General features: G+C 53.0%; 1 protein-coding gene across 1 annotated transcript in view; it reads left to right on the forward strand.

Moving 5' to 3' along the window:
- ZFHX2 (zinc finger homeobox 2) overlaps positions 1–25,223 on the forward strand; it is a 33,494-nt gene that overhangs the window by 2,998 nt on the left and 5,273 nt on the right. Inside the window, exons 2-9 of the mRNA XM_036355262.1 lie at positions 13,282–15,350; positions 15,563–16,080; positions 16,832–17,072; positions 18,506–18,580; positions 19,022–19,080; positions 20,644–20,844; positions 21,267–21,393; positions 21,561–25,025. Coding sequence (XP_036211155.1) covers positions 13,331–15,350; positions 15,563–16,080; positions 16,832–17,072; positions 18,506–18,580; positions 19,022–19,080; positions 20,644–20,844; positions 21,267–21,393; positions 21,561–25,025 — 6,706 coding nt within the window. The 5' untranslated portion in view covers positions 13,282–13,330. The remainder of the gene's footprint in view (positions 1–13,281; positions 15,351–15,562; positions 16,081–16,831; positions 17,073–18,505; positions 18,581–19,021; positions 19,081–20,643; positions 20,845–21,266; positions 21,394–21,560; positions 25,026–25,223) is intronic.

Genomic DNA, 25,223 nt, shown 5'->3' on the forward strand with positions numbered 1-25,223 from the left:
TACCCCACCAACGGCCTTTGCGTTTCATCCCCAAGTCAGGGGAACACAAGCAAAGAGATGAAAAAGTAGAATTCCTATTTACTTTAGCTGACAGGAACTTGAATCTTTCTAACCCCCTGAGAACCAAAGACCTCAAGCCTCTGATGTCATAAATTGCTGGTGTTGCCTTGACAACCTGACAGGGTTCCTCCCTCCATGATGTCAGAGCGGCTGGTGTTATCTGGAGGCACACAGAGGAACAACTTGCTGCTTTGCTGGGGGCTGACACTTACAGGGCCCGGGCCTGAGTCAAATCTGTAGGATTTCTGAGTCTGGTAGCGTGACCTTGCCCTCCCGGAGCTGTTCCTAGCTCAGAATGAGGTCCGGTTTGGGAGTGCTTGAGGTTCGCTGGGGCGACAGGGACATGGAAAATGGGATAGTAGGATTGAAAGGCAGGCAAGGAAGAAAACTGGAAATGGCAGTTACAGAATGTGAAAGCAGGGCTTTGTGAGCAGGAAGGAGACTTATGAAAAATATAAAATGCACCTCTGGGTTTAGGAATGAAGACAAGCTGAAATGCAGAGGAGCAGGGATCAGAGCTGTGTGAGAGTGTAAGCTGATGCAGGAACAGAGAAAAGGGAAGGGTTCTGAATTACCAGGAGGCACAGCATGGTGGAATTTGACTGTGGAGAAAGAGGGGAAAAATGGGACCCTGAGTTAGACAGACAAAGCTGTCTGGTGAGAGACCCCAGGTTAGTCCTGATGGCTATATGAGCAGAGGCTGCATCTGTCTAGTTTCTTACTGTTTTCCAGCACCTAGCATGGTGTCACCTGGAAGATGCTTAGTAAATGTCTGTTGATCAAATATAGAGTTAAAGGAAGAGGCTAAAGGAAAAAGTTGCTTGCCTTACTCTCAATCCACCCTTCAGGGCTAAGTCTGCATAAATGGGCATGTTGGGAAATCAGAAACTGGAGGAAAGGGCTGGGGGAGAGCTAACTGAGCAGCAGTGAGATCTGAGAGGGCAGACTGGGTTAGGAGCACAGTTGGAGGCAGCCAGAGTGGACTCTAGGGGCTGATGTGGGAGTCTTTATAGAAATAATGGGAAGAAACATGAATGAACAGTCTTAAGAGCCCAAGAGAAAGATGCAGCAGAAGGTAGAAAAAGAAGGTGGTTTCCAGAAAAGGTTGAGAGTTATTTCCAAAGACAGAGTCGGCAGATTTGAATTCAGAGTAGCATCCCCACCCCATCCATCCCCAATCATGGAACCACAATTGAATCAGTCATACCCATATTTATACATTGGTCACAAATAAAAAGTTCATAAATTAATACTAAGCCCATCCTAAACACCCTGTCCTAATGCAGGCAATTACAAGGAAGTCAGCATTGGCCAAGCGGGCCAAAAGGCAGAAAGAAGCACAGGCCTGGATGTAAGGAACCCTGTGAGGGATGGCCTTGACACTGCCTGCCTGTTGTTGAATGAGTTCAGAAGTATCTAGGAGAAGAGGGGGAGGCAAGAAATGTAGAACTCACCACAACTCAGTGAAATCTGAAGACAGCGGGGAAGTATAAGTAAACAGAAGCCACAGAGAAGACAGCTGCCCTGGATGGGGGATTATAACCTGTCCTGTTCCTCCGGTGATGAGTCAGAAAGACCCTGAATGGGTTGAGGACTCGAGGAAGAGCAGGAAGAGAGTGAGTGAGCTGGGGCAGCTAGAGAAAGGGCTGGTGGTTGGGGGCCTGAAGGGAGGACAGTGGCGGCTGGATGCACTGTCAGCGGCCGCCATGGACTTAGGCAACTCATATTTTGCAGCAGGCGACAGGCTGTCGACACTGCGGTCCTTTACCTCACCGTTAGAAACTCATTTCATTGATTTTTCCATCTTTCTTCTCTGGCTTCTCAGTCATCCCACCACTCACTTTCCCAGAGCCCCTTGTCTCTCTAGGGAAAGCCCCAGGGGACCACCTGCCCCCTCTTCCTCCACCCCAGGCTGGCCAGACAGGAGTAAAAGATTTAGAGGTGCCTCCTGGCACTCTGAGATAATCCCATTGGGTCTCAGTGTCCCCCTCATGTAGGAACTAGTCCAGAGCCAGGGCCTCCGTGTATGGTTGTTTAGGGTGTCCAATTAAAGGGTGACAGGGCAGAGGTCCACCTTCCCTCCTGTCACCAAGGTGTACCACTGGCATGCGATTTGGGCAGGAATATGGGATTATGCTTCCAGCCTAGAAATTATAGCAGGGCCACCCACTGGAATGGTCCTTATTAGCAGGGCATAAGTAGCAAGAGCTCTCTTCAGAGAGAAGAGGTCATAGGTTTGCAGCTTCTGTCCTGTGCAGCATGTGCAGTCAGGGGGGCAAGCAAGGTGTGGGTCAGAAACTTTTACCTCCTGTGTGGGCATTTCCCCAGTGCTGCCTCCAGTCACAGCCAACAACCCTCAGCTGCTCCCATTGGGGCTGGGATTGGGCCGAAGGTCAAGAGTCAATTGCCCGTCATTTGGCTTCTCAGTGAAGGAGGGCAGAGGGTGGGACAGAAGTGTTAGTGTTTCCCTGAGGAACTGATGTGCCAGCCTCAAATTTTTCATCCCTTGTTTTGTTGGTGACTGCCCCCTGCCTCCGTCTGCAGCCCAGGGCCTCTGGTCTGTCCCTTCCCTCTGGTCTTGGGGAAGCTGTTTGATCTGGAGCCCAGAGTCTTGGGCCTTGGTTGTCTGAGTCTGGATTCTGTTGCTTCCCCTGACGTCGCAGTTATTTTCCTTTCTCTCCAGCCACTTCCATGTTCTGCGTCCCTGGCCTGCTTGGGTTATAAATGCCTCCAATCTCTAGCTTTTTTTCAGGCTACGAGGTTTCTGAAATCTAGAGTTAAATCCTGGTGCTTCAGGGAAAGGAGTGCATTTGAGGTTAAGAAGAGAGAAAAAAAGGAAGGCCAAGAAAGAGGTTCAAGATGGATGGGGCAGAGAGGAGTGGGAGAAACCAGACAGGCAGAGGATGACAAGGAGAGGGAGTTTAAGGCAAAAACCATGTGACTCCCAGCCGGGAGAGAGACTGAGAGAAGGCCACCATTTAAATGGAAAAAGAGAAGAAAGGCAGGCTGTGAGGATTTCGAACCACTGGAAGAGAGCCTGAGCCCCTGCAGGGAAATAAGACCAGGAGGAGGAGGACCTGTGTTTGCCGGGGGCCTAACGCAGCAAAGGCAGGCGGTGGTCTCAGCCTCCTTGTCAGTCCTGAGTTCAAGCTGTGCAGGCTTTGACCCTTGTGGGAGGAACCGAAGTGGCAAATTAACGACAATAATGAAGTCACTGCTCCTTGTTTGTCTTTGCTGGTTTCCCCCTTGAGATTTGTCCTTTGGCTTGACGGGGCAACGTGGGGGTGGGGAGGGACAGCCGCGGAGAAGGGCGGGGGAGGGGCACGGAGATGGGGGCGGGGAATGAAGATGGGGAGACCAGACAGACCTGCCCAAGGAAGAGAGAGGTGCTGAGTGAAGGGAAGAGGGACGAGGGATGGAGAAGAGAGACAAGGGAGACGCAGAAAGAGGAGGGAAGGGGAAAGAACAATGGGGAGCAGGAGAGGGAAGCCTGGAAGGAGCAGAAGAACAGGGGGAAGACGAAGAGGTGGACTGGAAGAAGAGGTGGAAATGGCAAACGGGAGGGAGAGAACGTGGCCTGGGCAGAAAGAGCTGCAGCTGGCGGGGCCAGGGGGCGGGGCCTCATCTCCATCTCTAATGGCTGTGAAATGAGGTTAGCTCCATTAGAGGCGGTGAGAGTGTAACGAGATCACACTCATTAGGGCTGGGCCATCCCAGTAATTACCACCACCCCAAACACGCCCCCGCCAGCCGGGCCTCTGAGCACAAACAGGCACTAGGCAGCACACCCACACAGGACACCCCAGGGCACCCCACCGCTGAACGGAAGCCCAGAGCCCACACGAGTATAACAGGGCTTCCGAGGAAGGCCCAGCCCCATGTCTGAGAGACAGCACCTTCCTAACCTGGAAGAGATACAAACAGGGCTACATCCAGGCCCTCGGCCACAGGCACCATCAAAAAGCAATAAACATACACGGACACCCTAACTCAGGAAATAAGGCATGTGGTTGAATAATTACTGTTTTTATTAATCACATACAACGTGCCAATCTCAGTAATGATCATCTCAGTGGACACAGCTCCATGAGGAACTATTTCCCCATTCTATATGAAGAAACAGGCTTTAGGTAACCTACCCGAGGTGATTTACATAATAAGGAATAGAACTAAATTTTATTCCAGATCTGTCTGGCCCTTAAGGGCTGTAGTTTTATTTTTATTTTGTTTTTGTTAATTCTCACCCGAGGATATTTTTCCCATTGATTTTTAGAGAGTGGAAGGGAGGAGCAGAGACAAAGAAACATCAATATGAGAAAGACATATCCACTCGTTGCCTTCCACATGTGCCCTGACCAGGGCCAGGGATTGACCCTGCAACAGCTGTATATGCCCTTGACCAGAATCGAACCCACTACCCTTCAGTCTGTGTGCTCTGAGCAAACTGGCTAGGGCCTAAAGACGGAGTGTTTTATACCATACCACTTGTCTGATGAGGTTCATATTCTGTTATGGATACACACTTGTAGACTTTCAGCTTTCAGAGACATTACAAATGGCCCTAACCAGTTTGGCTCAGTGTATAGAGCGTCGGCCTGCGGACTGAAGGGTCCCAGGTTCGATTCTGGTCAAGGACATCTACCTTGGTTGCAGGCACATCCCCAGTAGAGGGTGTGCAGAAGGCAGCTGATCGATGTTTCTCTCTCATCGATGTTTCTAACTCTCTATCCCTCTCCCTTCCTCTCTGTTAAAAAAAAAAAAAATCAATGAAATATATTTTTAAAAAAGAGAGACACATCACAAATGAATATACCAGTGATGGCGAACCTATATCATGCATGTCAGAGGTGACACGTGAACTCATTTTTTTGGTTGATTTTTCTTTGTTAAATGGCATTTAAATATATAAAATAAATATCAAAAATATAAGTCTTTGTTTTACTATGGTTGCAAATATCAAAAAATTTCTATATGTGACATGGCACCAGATTTTTTCAAAATGCTGACACGCCGAGCTCAAAAGGTTCGCCATCACTGGAATATACGCATCATCAGTCAAATAACTGAATCTTTTGTATCTGTCTCTACTCACCTCAACCCCAACACACGATGGCCATGGCCCCTGCATAAACTATAATGTGGATGGCGCCCACTGGAGTTGCACAAAGCAGTGGACCTGTTCTGGCCAATCTTACACTAAGAAACTAACAGGGAGACTGCCATCTATCACCTTCAAGCTCAAAGAGTAGCATGACAGTACATATGCATAAGGGCAGAGTAACAAACTCAAAGTCTTCATTGAAAATGCATGCCAGCCAGACTTTAGAAGCTTACACATTAACCTAAGAGCAGAGCCCTGAGTTGGGCTACCTGAGTCCAATCTTTTTATTTATTTTATTCTTTATTTTTTGTTCTGAGTCCAACTTTTTTTAAAATTTATTTTATTTTATTTTTATTTATTTCAGAGAGGAAGGGAGAGGGAGAGAGAGAGAGAAGCATCAATGATGAGAGAGAATCATTGATCGGCTGCCTCCTGCACATCCCCCACTGGGGATTGAGCCCACAACCTGGGCATGTGCCCTTGACCGGAATCGAACCTGGGACCCTTCAGTCCACAGGCTGATGTTCTATCCACAGAGCCAAACCAGCTAGGGCATGAGTCCAATCTTGACTCTATTTCTTTCCAAGTGTGAGACTTAAACATTACTTAACCCATCTAAGTCTGTTTCCATGTTTTTAAAATGGGAATGAATAACTATATCTATTTTATCAAGTGTAGTGGAGGATTAGGTGATATGATGCTTGCATGGGGCTCAACACAGTGCCTGGCATATGGTAAACATTTAAAGATGTTATTTTATTACTAATATTAGTTATTGTTGTAAAATATTTAAATGGAGTCTACCATCACAAGAGGTCATGTAGAATCAAAGAACCAGGAGGATTTATTTATGTACATGGTCACTTACAATGGTATCCTTCCAAATAATTCTAGAAGAATTGCATGTGATTCCTTTGAAGCTCAGGGAGATCAAGATCTTCTACAGAGGTCCCCATGCCAGGATCAGATAAGATCCTGAATTTGAATTCAAAAGTACAACTTCCTGTCCCTCACTCCCAAATGTTTATGTAGAAGAAGGGTTCAGAGTTGGCTTTGTGTTGTTGTCTAAGCCTGAGTCTCTCCAGAGCTCCACACTGCTGTCCTAACACTGCTGGCCTCATCCAGGGAGATGCATGGGCAAGATTCTCCACCCCTCCCTGGAGCATACCTCAACAAAGCCATGCCAATGTGGATGGATCTTCAGATCTCAGGTTGTGGTTTTAGCCCATAGCTTCCCTTTTACCCTTGTCTGCTTCCCTGTCTAATCCCTACCCATCACCCATAGTCTTCCTCTCAGCCTCTTCTCTCCTCGAACCTCATCCAGTTCCCTCATGCCTTAAGCATCTTGCAAAGTGTAAGACACAGCCTCCTTGCTCCATCCCTCTCATTGGGGACAGACAACTTGTCCAGTCTGATGCCAAAGCAGGGAGGCTTCAATAAGATTCCATAGTCACATACGCAGATCAGGATCCAGCAAACCTCCATATACACACACTTACATACCTCTCCCTTTTCCTCCCTCTTCTCTGCCTTGTCTTTCTTTACTCTGCGTGACACTCCTTTCCTGCCATTCTCATTTTCTCTCTTTTGGACAAAATTTATCTTGCACAAAGTAAGCACTCCCCAAATATTTTGGGGGGAGGGGAAGAGGTCTAGGAAAGATAGGTAGAATTAAAATGGAGGAATAGGAGTACAGTGGGGCCTTGACTTATGAGTTTAATTCGTCCGAGACCGAGCTCGTTAAGGAGCTTGTTAACTCAAATTACTCTATCAACTCAATGCAAAAAATCGGTGGAGAGACAGCTGGTATCTCAAAAAACTCGTTAGTCCGGACACTCGTAAGTCAAGGCCCCACTGTACTATCTTATGTTTTCTTTTAAATATAGAAGGTAAGATTTAGAGTCAGAGAAAATGATAGTCTTAAATGCAGGGAGAGATCATACTATTTTTAAAAATATTTTGATTGATTGATTTTACAGAGGAGGGGAGAAAGAGAAACATCAATTTGTTATTCCACTTCTTTATGCATTCATTGGTTGATATATATATATATATGTGAAACATCAATGATGAGAGAGAATCATTGATTGGCTGCCTCCTGCACAATCGCATATGCCCTGACCTGGAATAGAACCGTGACCTCCTGATTTATAAGTCGATGCTCAACCACTGGGCCACCGTGGCCTGGATTTTGGTTGTTTCTTGTATGTGCCCTGACTGGAGATTGAACCCACAACCGTGGCATATCTGAACTACCCTTCAACCAACTAAACTCCCCGGCCAGGGCCCAGGTCATACTAGTTTTGATGCAGGTGTTAGCTGCTCTGCACCCAGGCAAAGTGCGAGCTTGGGCAAAGCTTTCAATCTCTGCTCTAGGATAATGGGGGTGTCTATAAGTCCAGCAGTCAGGAGGGCCAAGTGAGAAATGAACTCTGCTGCTCAGTAGACTAGATTTAAATCCCGCCCACCAAAGAATCTGCCTCGATTGAAAAGGGCAGCAATTAGAGGAAGAATCCTGATCGAGAAGGGGCAAGGCAGAAGAAAAGGTGTCAGCCTACCTGCAAACACCTCGCTCCATTATGTGGGAGGAGACAGTCAAGAGAGAAGGAAGAGAACTAACCCGACTGAACACTCAGTATGTGCACTTTCACAGGTTGCCTAGTCTAGTCTTCACCACAGCTGGTTAAGGAAGTCATCCTTGTCCCCATTTTCCCAGGTAAGGAAACTGAGACTCAGAACTAAACAACTTACTAAGGTTGCACAGCTGGTGAGAGGGGGACCCAGGATTGACCCCAGCTGTGTCTGCATGAATCCAAAGCCCACGTTCATCCACTGCCTTAAAAAATATAGCTCATCTAGCCCAGCCGGCGTGGCTCAGTGGTTGAGCATTGACCTATGAACTAGGAGGTCATGGGTTTGATTCCAGGTCAGGGCACATGCCCGGGCTGCGGGTTCGGTCCCCAGTGGGGGGCGTGCAGGAAGCAGCCAGTCAATGATTCTCTCTTACCATTGATGTTTCTATCTTTCTCTCCTCTCCCTCTCCATTCCTCTTTGAAATCAATATATATATTTTAAATGGCTCATTTAGCTAGAGCTTGTTTGCTCTTTATACCAAACACCCCCCCCCCCCACCATGCAGTGTGCACACTATCTTTTCTGTTTCTCTCCCCCTCCTCTCCATGGTGGACTCCTCTTGAAAGCAACAGGTTGAGTCAGAAAGGGGAGAGGGGCAAGGGCAAAACGAGTATGGGAGAGAGCAGTACCTCAGGCAAGAATTTCAGCGAGGAAAGAGAAAAGATCCTAAAATTTGGCTCTGCTTTAGGGAAAGAGGACAGACGAAACATTGGAAAAGTGAAAGGCAGAAAAAATGTTTGGAAGGCTCTGATGTGGACGTCATTGTGTGCAAATTTTAAGCTGATGTGTTGGTGCCCTCTGGCCGACTTTGCTGGGACAGCCTTTGCCTTGTCAGGTGTGGAAGGGGTTTTCGTTTTAAGAAGAGGAGTCCAGAGGAGAAAGGCCTTCTGTGCCCGTTTGGCCTGTCCTCTCCTGTTCTTTTCCTCTCCCTGCGGACAGAGGAGAGGGGGGCTGTACCCAGCGGTAGTCCTGATCTTACTGGGGGCTCCAGAGGGTGAGCTCCTCCCTAGCTTTGCCTCCTGTCCTACCGGCCAACCTGAACCCATGCCCTGGCTCCTCCTACGTGGGGCAGGCTCCTTCCTCAGACTTCATGTTTTTGGTCCTTCCTTTGCCCTTTCCCCTTTGGCTTCTGTAATTCTCTGGTTCTGAAGCCTCGCAGTGATCTCCCTGGCTGTGTGGTCTCAGAGCCTGCCTCTCAGCTGTCCACACGTTGAGCCTTTCTCTCCACCTCATAACAGCTCTATCTCGGTAGCTCTCTGGGTCCTGCTGTGCTCTGCCCCCTGGTTTCTCCCTGTTCTAAGTACTGTGTATCTATCTGCCTTCTGAACAGGGAGTGCATATCAAGAAATAGGGATTCTCAGCCCGGCTGGTGTGGTTCAGTGGTTGAGCATCAACCTATGAACCAGGAAGTCACAGTTTGATTCTGGTCAGGGCACATGCCCGGGTCGTGGGCTCGATCCCGGGGGTGGGGTGGGGGATGGGAGGGCAGGAGGTAGCTGATCCATTATTCTCTCTCATCATTGATGTTTCTCTCTCTCTCTCTCCCTCTTCCTTTCTCTCTGAAATCAATAAAAATCAATTTTTAGAAAATTTAAAAGAAATAGGGATGCTCGACCAGCTTTTTACAGGGTACCTTTCTGTCCACCTCCAAAGAAGAATATTTGCAGTGCAGTGAAAGCAGCCTTTCCATACTTCCCATCTGGAAGGTGGGAATATACCAAAGCAAAATAAAAATATCTCCTATTTCTCTATAGCTTTCTCCTCCTTCCCTCTGTGAGGGTAGGAGGCATTAGGGAGGGAGATGGAATGAAGGGACAGCCAGGGTGCTCTGGAGACAAGGCCTTTTAGGTTAGGAGCTGGAAGATTCATCTTGGGGGATGACTATACCCTCAGAACTCTCCACCCTCCCTTGGCTCCGGGCCTGCCTCCTCCCATCCCCCTCGGTGGCAGCAGCCTTGTAATTTAAAGCTCTCTCTGTCGCCTCTAATGTGATCCTCTCGTTTTATTGACTCTCTCTGCCGTCTGTGGCGCCCCTTCACATCAATCTCCGTTCTAATCACACCGCCGCCACTGCCTGCTCGTCTCCCCTCACCCTCTCCTCGTGACCCCGCCCCCCAGCCCTTGCCTCTACCCAGCTCTTTCCTTTTGACTGTCCCCCCCACCCCACCACCACCCTACACCTGTCCCATCCTCTTCCTCCTTCCCTCCCAGAGGCAGGAACACCAGGACCTTTGAGGGGTTGCCTTTTCCCTTTTCCCCTGCTAAGATGTGCCCAGAGGGAGAAGAGGCCCTTGAGGAAAGCCCAGAACTAAGAGAGAAATGGCAGAGGTCTGAAGAACAGGACTCTGTGTGGGGGTGACTTAGGCTTGTCACCTGGGTCTCCATCATCTCCAGAAAGAGATGAAAACTGAGTTCAAGGTTGGAAGGGCAAAGAAAGAGACTCGGAGATTCAGAGAGGGAAGGAAAGAAAGACTGAGGAGGAGGGAAATGGAGGGAAAAAAGTGAAAAAATAATTGCTGCAGTTAAAGGTTTGTAATCAATAGTGGGTGATGGGAGAAGCACTGAGAAGGAACGGGGGGGGGGGGGGGGGGGCGGGCACTGAGGCAGAGATAAATTTGCAATTGAAATTCTTTCCTGAAGAGGAGGAGGGGCAGGGTGGGAGGTGGGGAAGAGATTTGCAAGTTTAAACAGCTGCCGACCTACCCGAGCAGAGCTGGGTCTCACACACAGGCTCTTCTAGCCCAAAGCTCGGCTCCTTCGCTTTCTAGCAACGAATCAGCTGGGTCTCCCCCACCCCCACCCCCAGTATTGGGAAGTAGCAGCTTTGGAGAGAGGATTTGGGGCTTAGGTCTTCCTAGCTCCCCTCTGAAGTTTGATCTAGAGTTGTAAGTCGGGGGCCAGGGAGAAGGAGTGCAGCTGGTCGATGTGATACAGGCAGGGTGGGCCAGGGGAAGACGATGCACTCGCTTCTGGCCTTGGTGACAGGGCCCTGGAGAGGCCCGTTCCCATTAGGTGGGGCAGTGAGTGAACGGCACTGGGCCCTGCTGTGGGAGTGGGACAGGGCAATGTCAGAGCCTCACACACTTATCCCCCCTACCCCACCCCCAGATTCTGTCGGAAGAATACCTTTCTCCCACAGCGTTAGGGCTTCTTTCTGGAGGATAGACTCCCCTCCCTCTAATTCCTTTACTTCCTTTTTGGTTCTTCCACCCCCCCCCCCCCCCCCCCATCCCCATTCCTCCACCCCTGCCCAGGTGCTTATTTGCATTTTCATTAGCATGCAGGTCCAGCCCCATTCGGAGCTCCTTAATGGCTTTGACTTCACGCCTGGCTAGCCCCCCAGGAGGGGGACAGAATTGGGCCTGCAGGCTGGTGGGGCCAGACCAGGGACCCATTCCAAATTCAGGAATCTGGAGGTGATGGTTAGAGGTGGCTCAAGGAAGGAGAAGGCCATACACCTCATCCCTTCCTTGAAGCACTCTGGCCTGAGTGCTAAAGATTTAATCATTAGAGATCTGCTGATATTAAGAACTAGAGAGGCTGTAGACCACTTGGGACATGGAGAGAAGTATAGGATGGTGAGGCATGGGGATTGGTGAGTTTTGGGGGGGTGTAGTATCAAAATAAAATGGTCGGGAGCAGCATGCCGAGGCTTGGTACTTCTGGACCGCTAGAGGGAGCCCAGGAATCCTGATTTCTAGACCTTTGGAGGCCCATTTTGCCTGTACTGTGTCCGAGGGACAGTCTGACTGGATGGAGGAGCCCAGGCCACAGCTTTGGGATATAGCTCTGCCCGCCAGTCCTTTTCTAGTTTTACCACTTGGAGCTGAGTGCCCATCAACAGCTTGCTCAATCTCTCTTTCTTGGCTGCCGCATGTGTAAAATAAGGTTATGAGGTTAAATGAGATGATGTAAAGCATTTAGCACAGTGCTAGGACCAATCATGGTATATGTACCTTAATAGCTATTAGTAAGATTATTACTATTTTTTATTTTCTTTTATCTCTTTGGGGAGGAGGAGGCTAATCCGATAAAAGCTGTTGTCTTTCAACTGACCAGAGATGGGTCTGGAAGGTATCTTCGAGCAGCACCGTACCTATAGGCCAATGGAAATTTCACTGTAGCCTCTCTGGCAAGAGGACCTTGACTCAGGGAAGTTACCTCCTCAGGGGGGTTGTTTAGCTTCTAGAGAAGCGGTTCTCAACCTGTGGGTCGTGACCCCTTTGGGGGGTCGAACGACCCTTTCACAGGGGTCGCCTAAGACCATCGGAAACACATATATAATTACATATTGTTTTTGTGATTAATCACTATGCTTTAATTATGTTCAATTTGTAACAATGAAAATACATCCTGCTTATCAGATATTTACATTACGATTCATAACAGTAGCAAAATTACAGTTATGAAGTAGCAACAAAAATAATTTTATGGTTGGGGGTCACCACAACATGAGGAACTGTATTAAAGGGTCGCGGCATTAGGAAGGTTGAGAACCACTGTTCTAGAGAGAAGGCCTGTTGAAAGAGGCAGTATTTAAGCAGAGACTTGAATGACAAGGAGCCATCAGGAGAGCATTCCAGGCAGAGTAAACAGCTTAGGCAAGGCTCTAAGGTAGGAATTAACTTGGTGTGTTTGAGAAACAAGGCTAATGGGCTAGAGCTGGCCAGCCAGGCAGTGGTGGGAGGATAGGCAAGCAGGTGTCAGATCAGATAGACCCTTTTGCAAATCAGGGAAAGAAGTTTGGATTTTATTCACAAAGCAGTGCGAAATCATTAATGGATTTTAAGCAGAATATAGTATGATGTACATTTTAAAAGATGATTCTTTATGATGCCTGAAATTTGCTTTAAAACCATATAGGAAAAGGGGGAAGTGGGCAAGGATATAAATGAAACAAGATTGGCCATGAGGGCCATGAGTTGGTGACTGTTGACACTGGGTGATGAGTACAAAGATGTTCCTTATTTTATTTGGTCTACTTTTATATATGTTTGACATTTTTCATAATTGAGAATTAAATGAAAGCTCACTTGGATGCTGGTTGGGAGGAAATTGGATTGGAGGGGCAGTGGTGGAATCCATTGCATTAGCTCAGGAGAGAGATGAGGATGGCTGGGGCCAGGATGTGCTGGTGTAGATGAAGACAAATGGAGGGATGGGACACGTTTGAGAGGTTGCTGTCAATTGCATATTGTGGAGCAAAAGCAATTTTTAGGTTTTTACCTTAAGCAACCAGATAAATAGTTGTACCAAATTCTGAGATAGGAGATGGGGAAGAATAAATTCAGGGGAGGAATAAAGAGTTCTGATTTTAGACATGTTAAGTTTGAAGTGCCTGTTAGACACTAAGTGAAGTTTCAATGTGGCACATGGGTACCTGAGTCTGGTGCTCAGGGAAGAGGGTGGGGCCGGAGTAGCAGGAGGGTCAGCTGCTGTCTCCCCGGCTACCTGACAACACTGCTCTCTCTGTGTTTCCCTTGCAGGGTACTGGCTGTCACGCTGAGATGAACCCCCAGCACTTCTCCGTCTGCCATGGCCTCCCTTAGCTCATCCTCTATTGCTGGCACCTCCCCACCCCCTGGGCACAATGCCCTGTCCCCACCTCTGGACACCTCTTCCCCCAGCATCCCCCCTGATCTTGTCACCAAAGATTCCACCTCTGAGAGCATGAGGCCCTCAGAACCAGGGGGACAGCCTCTGGAGTCGGGCTGTGGCCTCATCCCACCAAAGGAGATTGGGGAGCCCCAAGAAGAGCCTGGCTGTGGTGGCTTCCCACCAAAGGACCTGGGGGTGGAAGAGGACAAGGAGCAGGAGGAGGAAGGAGGCGGGCTCCCTCCTGTGGACCTAAGCAACCATTTACTCTTCACAGCTGGCGGTGAGGCCTGCCTTGTGGCCACGCTGTCCCTGCCGGGTGGCAGTCAACTGCTGTTACCAAAGGGCTTCCCCTGGGGTGAGGCGGGCACCAAGGAAGAGCCCAGCCTACCCCACCCGCCCCCTACACACCTCACTGCCCTTCACATCCAACATGGCTTTGACCCAATCCAAGGCTTTAGCTCTTCTGACCAAATTCTGTCCCATGATACCTCAGCGCCATCTCCGGCCACCTGTGAGGGAAGGGATGGAGCCTTCTGGAGCTACCAGCTAGCACCAAACCCACCCGGAGATCCCAAAGATGGCCCCATTGGGAGCAGGGGGGGAGACCACCGGGCACTGTTCTGGCTCTGCCTCCTGTGCCGCCTGGGTTTCAGCCAGTCCCAGGCCTTCGTGGGTCATACACAGTCTCATGGGGTGAAGCTAACCTCTGCTCAACACCAGGGCCTACCAGGCAACCCAGCTGTGCTCCAGGAGGGGGAGGAGGGCTGCGTGGCCCTCCTAAGCTTCCTGGAACCAAAACCACCTGCTTGCCCCCCTTCAGAAATGCCCCTTGACAACAGCAGCACAGGGAGCCTGGAGGCGAATGTAGCCCAGACTGAGGATGGCTGCCCTGAGGCAGAAACCCAGGCCCTAGTTCTGCCTACAGAAGACGTCATAACCCTCAGTCCGCCTTCCCCATCCGCTACCCCAGCCACCTGGGGTCCCAGCCCAACCCAAGCCAAAGAATCACCAACGGCAGCAGGGGAGGCAGGCCCAGATTGGTTCCCCGAGGGGCAAGAAGAGGATGGAGGGCTCTGCCCCCCACTTAACCAAAGCTCACCCACCTGCAAGGAGGGGGGCACTCTCCCCGTCCCAGTGGGCTCCCCCGAAGACCCCAGTGACCCACCCCAGCCCTACCGCCTAGCCGAGGACTACACCCCAGCCCCCGCAGCCTTCCAGGGCCTCAGCCTGTCCAGCCACATGTCTCTGCTTCATTCGCGCAATTCCTGCAAGACGCTCAAGTGTCCCAAGTGCAACTGGCACTACAAGTACCAGCAGACCCTGGATGTGCACATGCGGGAGAAGCACCCTGAGAGCAACAGTCACTGCAGCTACTGCAGCGCTGGGGGCGCCCACCCCCGCCTGGCGCGGGGAGAGAGCTACAACTGTGGCTACAAGCCCTACCGCTGCGACATCTGCAACTACTCCACCACCACCAAGGGCAACCTCAGCATCCACATGCAGTCTGACAAGCACCTGGCCAACCTGCAGGGCTTCCAGGCCGGGCCCGGTGGGCAGGGAAGCCCCCCAGAGGCACCGCTTCCGCCCTGCTCTGGGGACAAGGAACCCAAGACCAAATCGTCCTGGCAGTGCAAGGTGTGCAGCTATGAGACCAACATCTCTCGCAACCTGCGCATCCACATGACCTCTGAGAAGCACATGCAGAATGTCCTCATGCTCCACCAGGGGCTGCCGCTGGGCCTGCCACCTGGGCTTGTGGGGCCAAGCCCTCCGCCCCCAACAGGTGCCCCTGCCACTCCGCCTGAACTCTTCCAGTACTTCGGGCCCCAGGCCTTAGGGCAGCCCCAGGCTCCCTTGCCTGGCCCTGGGCTGAGGCCAGACAAGCCCCTGGAATCCCAGCTGCTTCTCAACGGCTTCCACCATCTCGGAGCGCCTGCCCGAAGGTTCCCCACGCCTGGTAAGCTCCTGGCTCTGTGCCTCTTCCCTTTCGCTCCCCCTTCAAGGGTGAAACGCAACTCCCTGCTCTCTCCTAAGGGCCAGCCCACCTGCCCTTAGGTAACACCAGCGCCCACAGCACTATCCTTATTTACCCACCACCCACATTCCCACAGACCAAACTGACCTTGCTCCATTCCTTCCTTGGGCCACTAACCTGTCTCTGTCCCCAAGGCCCTGGCAGCTTCTCCCCGGACGCCCACCTGCCTCAAAGTCAGCTCCTGGGCTCCTTGTCCGAGGGCCTGCCCACCTCGCCGCCCCCAGATGACAGCCCATCTCTGAAGGTGTTCCGCTGCCTGGTGTGCCAGGCCTTCAGCACAGACAACCTGGAGCTGCTGCTCTACCACTGCAGCATGGGCCGCAGCCTCCCGGAGGCCGAATGGAAGGAGGTGGCCGGTGACACCCACCGCTGCAAGCTCTGCTGCTATGGCACCCAGCTCAAGGCCAACTTCCAACTCCACCTCAAGACCGACAAACATGCTCAGAAGTACCAGCTGGCAGCCCACCTGAGGGAGGGCAGTGGGGCTACGGGCACTCTCTCCCCCATGCCCCTGGGAGATGGGACTCCTTATGGGTCTGTGCCCCCCCTGCACCTGCGCTGCAACATCTGTGACTTCGAGTCCAACAGCAAGGAGAAGATGCAGCTACATGCCCGGGGGGCAGCCCACGAGGAAAACAGCCAGGTCTACAAGGTGAGGGGTAGGAAGGCCTCAGGTGAGGGGCAGAGCAGATGCCTCAGGGAGAGGGAAGTGGAAAGGGATGGGAAAGCCCTAGGTGGCAGAACTGGAGAAAAAGGCATGTATGGCCCAGTCAGCGTGACTCAGTGGTTGAGCATCAAGCTATGAAGCAGGAGGTCATGGTTCGATTCCCTGTCAGGCACATGCCCAGGTTGCGGGCTCAATTTCCAATGGGTTGTGTAGGAGGCAACCAATCAATGATTCTCTCTCATCATTGATATTTCTCTCTCTCTCCCTCTCCCTTCCTCTCTGAAATCAATAAGATTTAAAAAACCAGTTTTTTTTAAAGGCATGTACTATGCACAGAATAATACACTGTTTAGAAAAAAGATGCAGAGAAAGAGGCCAAGGATGGTAGACTTAGTCGAACAAAGTGAATCCAATATTTTACTCTGCTTTTCTGGTGTTCGGGGCTGGAGAGAGGACTCTGTCTCTATTCAGCCCATCTTATCACCAGAAGTTTGAGAAGAGAACCAGATTCCATTCACACACCAGGAGAGCCCAGGATGGGTAGGAGGAAGAGGGGATTGGGGAGAAAAAGCAGTAACACTCAAATGGCCTTAGGAAGGAATAGGGGAGCGAAGAGGGTGGAAGGGCTGGGTCGGGGTGCTGCTGGTGAGGCTCCCTTGGGGAAGGTAAAGGAGCCCCCGAGATCTGAAGGTATCTGTTCCTTCTGGGCCTGACCTGCCTTTTTCCATTTTTCCAGTTTCTTCTGGAGATGGAGGGGGCAGCGGCAGGGGCAGAGCTGGGACTGTTCCGCTGCCTGCTGTGTGCCTGGGAGACGCCCTCCCGCCTGGCCCTGCTGCAGCACCTGCGAGCACCCGCCCACCGCGATGCCCAGGCCCAGCGGCGCCTGCAGCTGCTACAGAGTGGCCCGGCGGCCGAGGAAGGGCTCTCAGCTCTTCAGAGCATCCTTAGCTTCAGCCATGGGCAGCTCCGGACTCCAGGTGAGGCAGAGGGGATTGAAGGGGTAGGGCTGGGCAGAGAGGGCAGCTGGCAAGGAGCTGAGGGCTGAAGAGAAAGTGATACAAGGGGAACAGGTCTGCTCCAGATTTCAGGAGCAGTGGGGCCAAGAGGCTGTTGGAGGGAGGAAGCAGAGAAGGGCAGGGACTTTGCTGGGTGGAAAACAGAGAACAACCCTAGCTGGTTTGCTCAGTGGATAGAGCACTGGACTGTGGACCAGAGGGTCCCGGGTTCGATTATGGTCAAGGGGGCACGTACCTTGGTTGCAGGCTCCTCCCCAGCCTGGGCTCTAGTTAGGGTGTGTGCAGGAGGCAACCAATCAATATGTTTCTCTCACATCGATATTTTTCACTGTCTTTCCCTCTTCCCTCTCTCTCAAAATCAACGGAAAAATATCCTCGGGTGAGGATTTAAAAAGCAGAAAACAGGAAGAGAGGTGAGGAGGAGTCACCCAGTGGTTCCAAGTACTGACCAGTGTCCTAGCAACGCTGGGTAGGGAGGTGGGCAGGAGCTGGTCAGGAAGGACAGAGGCAGAAAGAAAAGAATGGGGCAGGACATATGGGAAACTGATGGGGGCTGTGGGCATGGTCTGAAGGCAGCCTAGGTGGGAAGCCCTTGACAAGCTCCCCAGCCTTTTCCTGTCTCCTAGGAGGTCTTCAGCCCGAAGGCTGGGCTGAGGGTCCCCCAAGGCAGCTCAGTTTGCAGGGTGTAACTGCAGAAACTGGGAAGGGCCCGCATGGGGTGCAGAAGGGCCTGGAAGGGGCTGTCAGAGGTGAGCACAGCGTCTGTCCGGGATTCACAGAGACCAGTGGTGGGCGAGGCTGGGGCTCGGGCAGCAGGAACCAGGAACAGGCAGCATTGACTGTGCTAATTGAATTGCCAATATGCTGGCTGGAGTTAAGTGCTGGAGGGGCCCAGATCAATAGCTAACGATCCTGGCGCAAGGCTGAATGGAGTTAAGGAACTTTAACACTTTAATTAGGCCGCCACCGAAAATAAATTCCTACACATCTGTCAATTCTTACTTGAGTGGTAATCTCCTCTCCCAGTTAGACCTGCCGCCTCCTGCTCACTACAGCTGCTTCCATGCAAACTCACCTTCCTTCTTCAGCACCTCTCCCTCTACATTTCTAGGCTCCTTGCTTCCAGGATCAGTCATGACAAGGAGCTGAGTTTGGTCCTGTTTCTGTCACCTACTGCTGGGCTTATTTGCTTATCTTCAAGTGACAGGGACTGGACTCCCAGGGATGATTTCGTAGGCTCTCCTCTTCTGTATTTCTTTTTTGTCCTCCGCTGCCTGTTGATTCATCCATCCATTTTCTCCCTCATTGCCTGGCTGCTTGTCCTGCTTTCTTTGCTCTATCTCTTCCCTTTCCTGATGCTTCAACCTTATAAGCTGACTCTCCCCTCTACACAGGGAAGGCTCCTGTTGCCCCCTTAGCTGAGCCACCCACCCCTGAGAAAGATGCCCAGAATAAGACAGAACAATTAGGTGAGTTGCTCATCTGGTTAATTTTCCTCCATCCCTTGCCCTCCCCATCCCTAATCCTAATACATTCTGAGATGCTCATGGGACTTTGCAGTATCCACACACCCTGCAAGGCCTGGGATAAAGGAGCCAAAGTGATCAAAAGAAAGGACACATCAGAGGGGAGGGAGGCAGAGCCACAGAAGGCTGGGTGCTTCTGTTCTCTTCGAGGACCCAAACCTGGCCATCCCACTAACCTGGGCTCAGCCCTGCTGAGCCAGCCTCCCCTCGCTGTACTCAGTATAGCTCTGTATGTTTCTGCCCTTTCTACCTTTCCCCAGAGCCCCGCCCCCTACCCTGGAAGCTCTGTGCTACAAATCAGGTCATCTTAAGAGCTGAGGGTCTGTGAAGGGAAGAGGAGGTTTGGGGAGTCTCTTACTCAATCTCCTCTCCTTTCATCTTCAGCTTCTGAAGAGGCAGAGAACAAGACCGGTCCTCCTGGAGACAGTGCCAACCAGACCACGGTCAGAACTGGGGTAACTGGGAAGAGCTGAGGGGGATCTAGTTTTACTGGGATCTACTCATGTTCTAAAAGCTGAAATTCTAATCAGCAGAGCTTTACAGAGATTTCAGACCAAGGGTAGACCTAATTTTGTCGTGCTTGTGACTTATTTAACTCAAAATACATGATTAAAGAAATCCCACGTGGGCCCAGTTATGGCTGTTCTGGGCTAAGGGGGGCAGAGCTGGCCCCCAGGGGTGGGCACAGAGGGAGATGCCAGGAAGGATGGCAGGAATTTGAGAGAAAGGTGAAGAGAGAACTGTATTGAGGGCAGGAAAGATTGGAGGTGGGTGGAGGGAGGAGGGGAGGAAAGAAGTGAAGAAATGAAGAAGGCAAAAACAAAAAACTAGCTGCCGCCGGGCTCTTTATTTCTGTTATGAACAGAAAGGCAACTAGATGTGGATGTTCATCTCCAACGGGAAGCCCTGAGCCTGGAGGGAAGTGTCCTGGCCCCCCTCCCTGAGGGTAGAGGCACCAGCCCAGATGATTCATCCAGACAGCAAGCACTGCAGGTCTCTCAGTCTCTGGACCCAGGCCTCTGCCTGACCTAGGCAGGCCCCAGTAGTCTAGCTCTGTGGCCTGAAAGTATTGATTTTGAGTGCCTCACAGCTCTCCAAACTGGAACTGCAATATGCAGTATTTATCATGACTGCCTTCCTTCAAACTGCTGCAGTAATGGCTTATGTCCTCAGCTTCCCCTCCCAACCCGTACTCCCTCAGCAGACCTACTCCAGATGTCTACTCCTAGGCCTAGGTGCATGCAGCTGAGCGTCCCCTTCCTGCTGTGCAGGCCTGGGCTGATGGCACAGGGGGCAGGAGAGGGCGTGCGCCAGGGAGACAAATGCAGGCTGGAGATCAGGCACACAGGGGACTCGGGGAAACAGAGGGGCGCCCAGGCTCCCCAGTCCCATCCTCCAGAGGTGTGGGCAAGAAGTCAAGCCAGAATTTCCTGAGCCACGGAGGGAGCTATGGTTATTGTTTGCATTAAGAAGAGAAGAAAAATAAAAGAAGGAAAAGAAAGTGGGAACTGCTGAGCCTCTGAGGGAGAATGAGCTGACTTCTGAGTAGAGAGGTAGGGAGACACTTAGTTCAGGGACCTTGGGGAGGCACAGTGGGCCAGGACAAGGGAGACTCTGGGTGCAGCAAGTGCCAGAGGGAAGGGGAACCATTTCAGGGAGATGATACAGGCGGTATGAGAGTGGTTAAGAAAACTAAATCCCAGGGAGGGCGGTACAGGGCCATACTATCAGCAGAGACGGGGAAAGCCAGACCAAGGAAAGACAGAGACCAGGATAGAGCAAGAGGGCCAGACAAAGAAGGCAAGGTGGGTCCTAGCTTAGGCCTTCGTCCCAGGCCGTGGGAAACCAGGGAGGAGCCAGCTTTCAGGACTGTGGCTGGGTCCACAGTGATGCCTTCCCCTTGGGCTCGCTTCTTTATTGGGAGCGGATATTGTACAGGAGCGTAAAGGCTGCGTGATGGCAGGTCCCACCCGTCCCTGACACCCCCTCCGCCCGTGTGCCCCCAGGTGTACTGCTGTCCATACTGCAGCTTCCTGAGCCCAGAGTCAGAGCAGGTGAGGGCTCATGCGCTCTCCCATCATGCAGTGCAGCCTAAGTACAGGTGCCCGCTGTGCCAGGAGCAGCTGGTGGGCCGGCCTGCCCTGCACTTCCACCTTAGCCACCTTCACAACGTGGTGCCTGAGTGTGTTGAGAAGCTGCTGCTTGTGGTGAGTACAGGTTGGGTGAGGACCCGTCCAGGGAGCCCTGTCAGGCTGGGCAGGAGGGGTCAGAGGGAGGCAGAGGCAGGGGTGCCGGGCAAGTGTGTGTGTTGCAGGGTGGGTGTTGGTGATAGAAACAGCATTTCACAGATTTGAAGGTGGATTTTAGAGTTGGAGGGGACCGAGTGGAGCTTATCTACTGCCTTACTCTCCTGGGAGGCGGCTAAGCATTTCCTTCACTCACAGTAGGTCCCGAGAAGAGCTGTTCAACAGCAGGCCCAGCCTGCCAGGCCCTCTCCTCTGTGGGAAAAGCAGAAGTTAGGTGGGAGGTCTGTTCAGAGACAATACTGGAGCCGTGCAAAGGGGCTGGGCATAGGCATAGCAGTAGCCAGAGGGCGAGAAAGAAGTCACTGGGATTTCTTCCATTACAGGCCACAACGGTAGAGATGACCTTTGTGACCAAAGTGCTGCCTGGGCCCTCTCTCAGCCCTCTGGGGGATGGCCCAGTGCCCCTGGCTCCCGGGCCAGAGCCTGCACCCGGCAGAGACCAGGCAGCAGGTAAGGAGGGGGATGGCAAGCCTCCCAAGGTGGCAGGAAAGGGGACCTGGGCTTCACAGACCAAGAAAGTCTGAAGGAACTGAGGCAGGGATCAGTTGCCCTTGATAATGAGTGGGTGGGGTCTGACTTAAAGTTCCCTTCTCATTGCAACCCCTTCTCTCCCTTAGAAGGCCCTCAACCGCCTCCAGAAGCCAGTCCTGGTCCTCTTCCTGAGCCGCCCCTGCCCTCAGCCGAGGCCCCAGACAAGCCCACAGGAAGCCCTGACCAACCCCCTTCTCCAGCCCCATCTCCAGCCCCTCGACCTGATGCCCAGGCTGAAGAAATGGCTGCTCTGCCCCTCATGGCTGAGGAGGAAGAGGGAACTGCTGGGGAGCCCCGCCCTGCAGAACCAGCTCCAGCGGACTCGCGCCCAGCTCTGACCTATCGGAAGACCACCAACTTTGCACTGGACAAGTTCCTTGACCCTGCCCGGCCCTATAAGTGCACTGTGTGTAAAGAGTCCTTCACACAGAAGAATATCCTCCTGGTCCATTATAACTCTGTGTCCCACCTGCACAAGATGAAGAAAGCTGCCATTGACCCCTCTGGCCCTGCCCGGGGAGAGGCTGGCTCAGCGCCTGCCACCACTGCGGCCACAGACAAGCCCTTTAAGTGCACGGTCTGCCGCGTCTCCTACAACCAGAGCTCCACCCTGGAGATCCACATGCGCTCAGTTCTGCACCAGACTCGCTCACGGGGGGCCAAGACTGATGCCAAGGCTGAGGGGCCAGAGCGTGGCCAAGAAGAGTCCAAAGAAGGCGAGACTGAGGGGGAGACGGGCACTGAGAAGAAGGGCCCTGACCCCAGCGGCTTCATATCTGGGTTGCCCTTCCTGTCCCCTCCTCCCCCTCCCTTGGACCTGCACCGATTCCCAGCCCCTCTCTTCACCCCGCCGGTCCTGCCCCCCTTCCCTTTGGTGCCCGAATCACTACTTAAGCTCCAGCAGCAACAGTTGCTCCTGCCCTTCTACCTCCATGACCTCAAGGTGGGGCCCAAGCTGGCACTGGCTGGGCCTGCACCCCTGCTGTCCCTGCCAGCTGCCGCCCCTCTGCCCCCACCTCCACCCCCAAAGGCTGAGCTGGCTGAGCGGGAATGGGAGCAGCCCCCCATAGCTGAAGAGGGAACTGAGGCAGGGACAGCCTCACCCCCCGAACCAACACCCAACGAGGCAGCCCACACTGCAGCCAAAGCCCTTCTGGAAAACTTTGGTTTTGAGCTGGTGATTCAGTACAATGAAGGGAAGCAGGCTGTGCCCCCTCCTCCCACCCCACCCCCTCCAGAGGCCCTGGGGGGTGGGGAGAAGCTGGCCTGCAGGGCCTGTGGGAAACTCTTCTCTAATATGCTCATCCTCAAGACACACGAGGAGCATGTCCACCGCCGCTTTCTGCCCTTTGAGGCCCTGAGCCGTTATGCTGCTCAGTTTCGAAAGAGCTATGATAGCCTCTACCCGCCCCCTGCAGAGCCCCCCAAACCTCCTGATGGGTCTCTGGATTCGCCTGCTCCCCAACTGGGTCTGCCCTTCCTGGTGCCAGAGCCCGAGACAGAGGTGGCCCATCCCGCTGAGGAGCGAAGCCGGGCGGGACACTGGCCCCCAGAGGAGGAAGACAACGCCAGAGGGAATCTTCCTCCCCTGCTGCCTGCAGGCCGCCGATTCTCCAGAACCAAGTTCACAGAGTTCCAGACGCAAGCCCTGCAGTCTTTCTTTGAGACCAGTGCCTACCCCAAGGATGGAGAGGTGGAGCGGCTTGCAAGTCTCTTGGGCCTGGCTAGCCGTGTGGTGGTAGTGTGGTTCCAGAATGCCCGCCAGAAAGCACGCAAAAATGCCAGCGAGGGCGGGCCTGCACCAACCGCGGGAGGCACAGGGGGAGTCTCTGGCTGCAGGCGCTGCCACACCGCCTTCTCCTGTGTTTTTGAGTTGGTGCGACACCTTAAGAAATGCTATGATGACCAGCCCCTGGAAGAGGAAGAGGCAGAGAGAGGGGAAGAGGAGGAGGAAGCAGAGGAGGAAGATGCAGAGGAGGAGCAGGGCCCGGAACCCCCAAAAGGTCCCAAGGGCCCATCACCAGAACCTCCAGACAGGGAAGAGCTGAGCCAAGCAGAAGCAACAAAGCCAGAAGGCAGAGAGCCTGAAGGGAGGGCTTCTCCCTCACCTGCCCCAGCCCACACCTGTGACCAATGCGCCATGTCTTTCTCCAGCCAGGACCTCCTGACCAGTCACCGCCGACTACATTTCCTGCCATCTGCGCAGCCCGGTGCTGCCTCCCACCTCCTAGATCTACCCTTGCTGGTGTTTGGGGAGCGAAACCCCCTGGTGGCAGGCGCTCCACCAGTGCCAGGGCCACCCCTCAAACGGAAGCACGAGGATGGTAGCTTGTCTCCCACGGGCAGTGAAGCAGGGGGTGGAGGGGAAGGTGAGCCCCCCAGGGACAAGCGCCTGCGTACCACCATCCTGCCCGAGCAGCTGGAGATCCTGTACCGCTGGTACATGCAGGACTCCAACCCAACACGCAAGATGCTGGACTGCATCTCCGAGGAGGTGGGGCTCAAAAAGCGGGTGGTGCAGGTCTGGTTCCAGAATACCAGGGCCCGAGAGAGGAAAGGCCAGTTTCGAAGCACCCCTGGGGGAGTGCCCAATCCAGCGGTCAAGCCCCCTGTCACACCCACCCCTGCACCCTTCCCCAAGTTCAACCTCTTGTTGGGCAAGGTGGATGATGGGACTGGGAGGGAGGCCCCCAAGAGAGAAGCACCTGCTTTTCCCTACCCCACGGTCACCCCGACTGCAGGGCCCCTGCCTTTCCTGCCTCCTGGGAAAGAGGCCGCCATCCCAACACCAGAGCCACCTCTACCTCTCCCTCCTCCCCTTCCCCCCAGTGAGGATGACGGCCCAGAGGAACCCACAAAAGCTTCTCCAGAGAGTGAGGCTTGCAGTCCATCTGCAGGAGATCTAAGCGATTCGTCTGCTTCCAGCCTGGCTGAACCAGAATCCCCTGGGGCTGGAGGGACCAGTGGGGGACCGGGTGGGGCTGGGGTTACAGATGGGATGGGGCAGCGGCGCTATAGGACCCAGATGAGCAGCCTGCAGCTGAAGATCATGAAAGCCTGTTATGAAGCCTACCGCACCCCCACCATGCAGGAGTGTGAGGTGCTGGGGGAGGAGATTGGGCTGCCCAAGAGAGTCATCCAAGTCTGGTTCCAGAATGCTCGTGCCAAGGAAAAGAAAGCCAAACTGCAGGGGGCAGCAGCTGGCGGGGCTGGGGGCAGCAGCGAGGGCCCCTCGGGAGCCCAGCGCACTGACTGTCCCTACTGTGATGTCAAGTATGATTTCTATGTCTCCTGCCGAGGCCATCTCTTTTCCCGCCAGCACCTGGCCAAACTCAAGGAGGCGGTCCAAGCCCAGCTGAAGAGTGAAAGCAAGTGCTATGACTTGGTTCCAGCACCTGAGGCATCTCCGGCTCCCAAGGCCCCACCTGCCACCACACCTGCCTCTATGCCCCTGGGGGCTGCCCCAGCCCTGCCTCGCTTGGCCCCAGTCCTCCTGCCCGGCCCAGCTCTGGCCCAGCCCCCCTTGGGCAGCCTAGCTCCTTTCAATTCAGGTGAGTGGAAGGTTGGGAGGAGTTGGAATTCAGAGAGCATTTCCCTCTAATGACATGCCCTTCCTTTCCCTTCTTGACTTCCCATCTCCAGTCACCTGTGGTCTTGGCTTCAGGTTCTTGGGGGAAAGAAGGAAGGAAAGGGATCATGGAGGCTAGTTGTGGGAATGGGTGGGTGAGGCTGGAGGAGGCCTATAGCCG

This window comes from Myotis myotis, unplaced genomic scaffold (assembly GCF_014108235.1).
Source record: "Myotis myotis isolate mMyoMyo1 unplaced genomic scaffold, mMyoMyo1.p scaffold_m19_p_1, whole genome shotgun sequence".
NCBI classification, from domain to species: Eukaryota; Metazoa; Chordata; class Mammalia; order Chiroptera; family Vespertilionidae; genus Myotis; species Myotis myotis.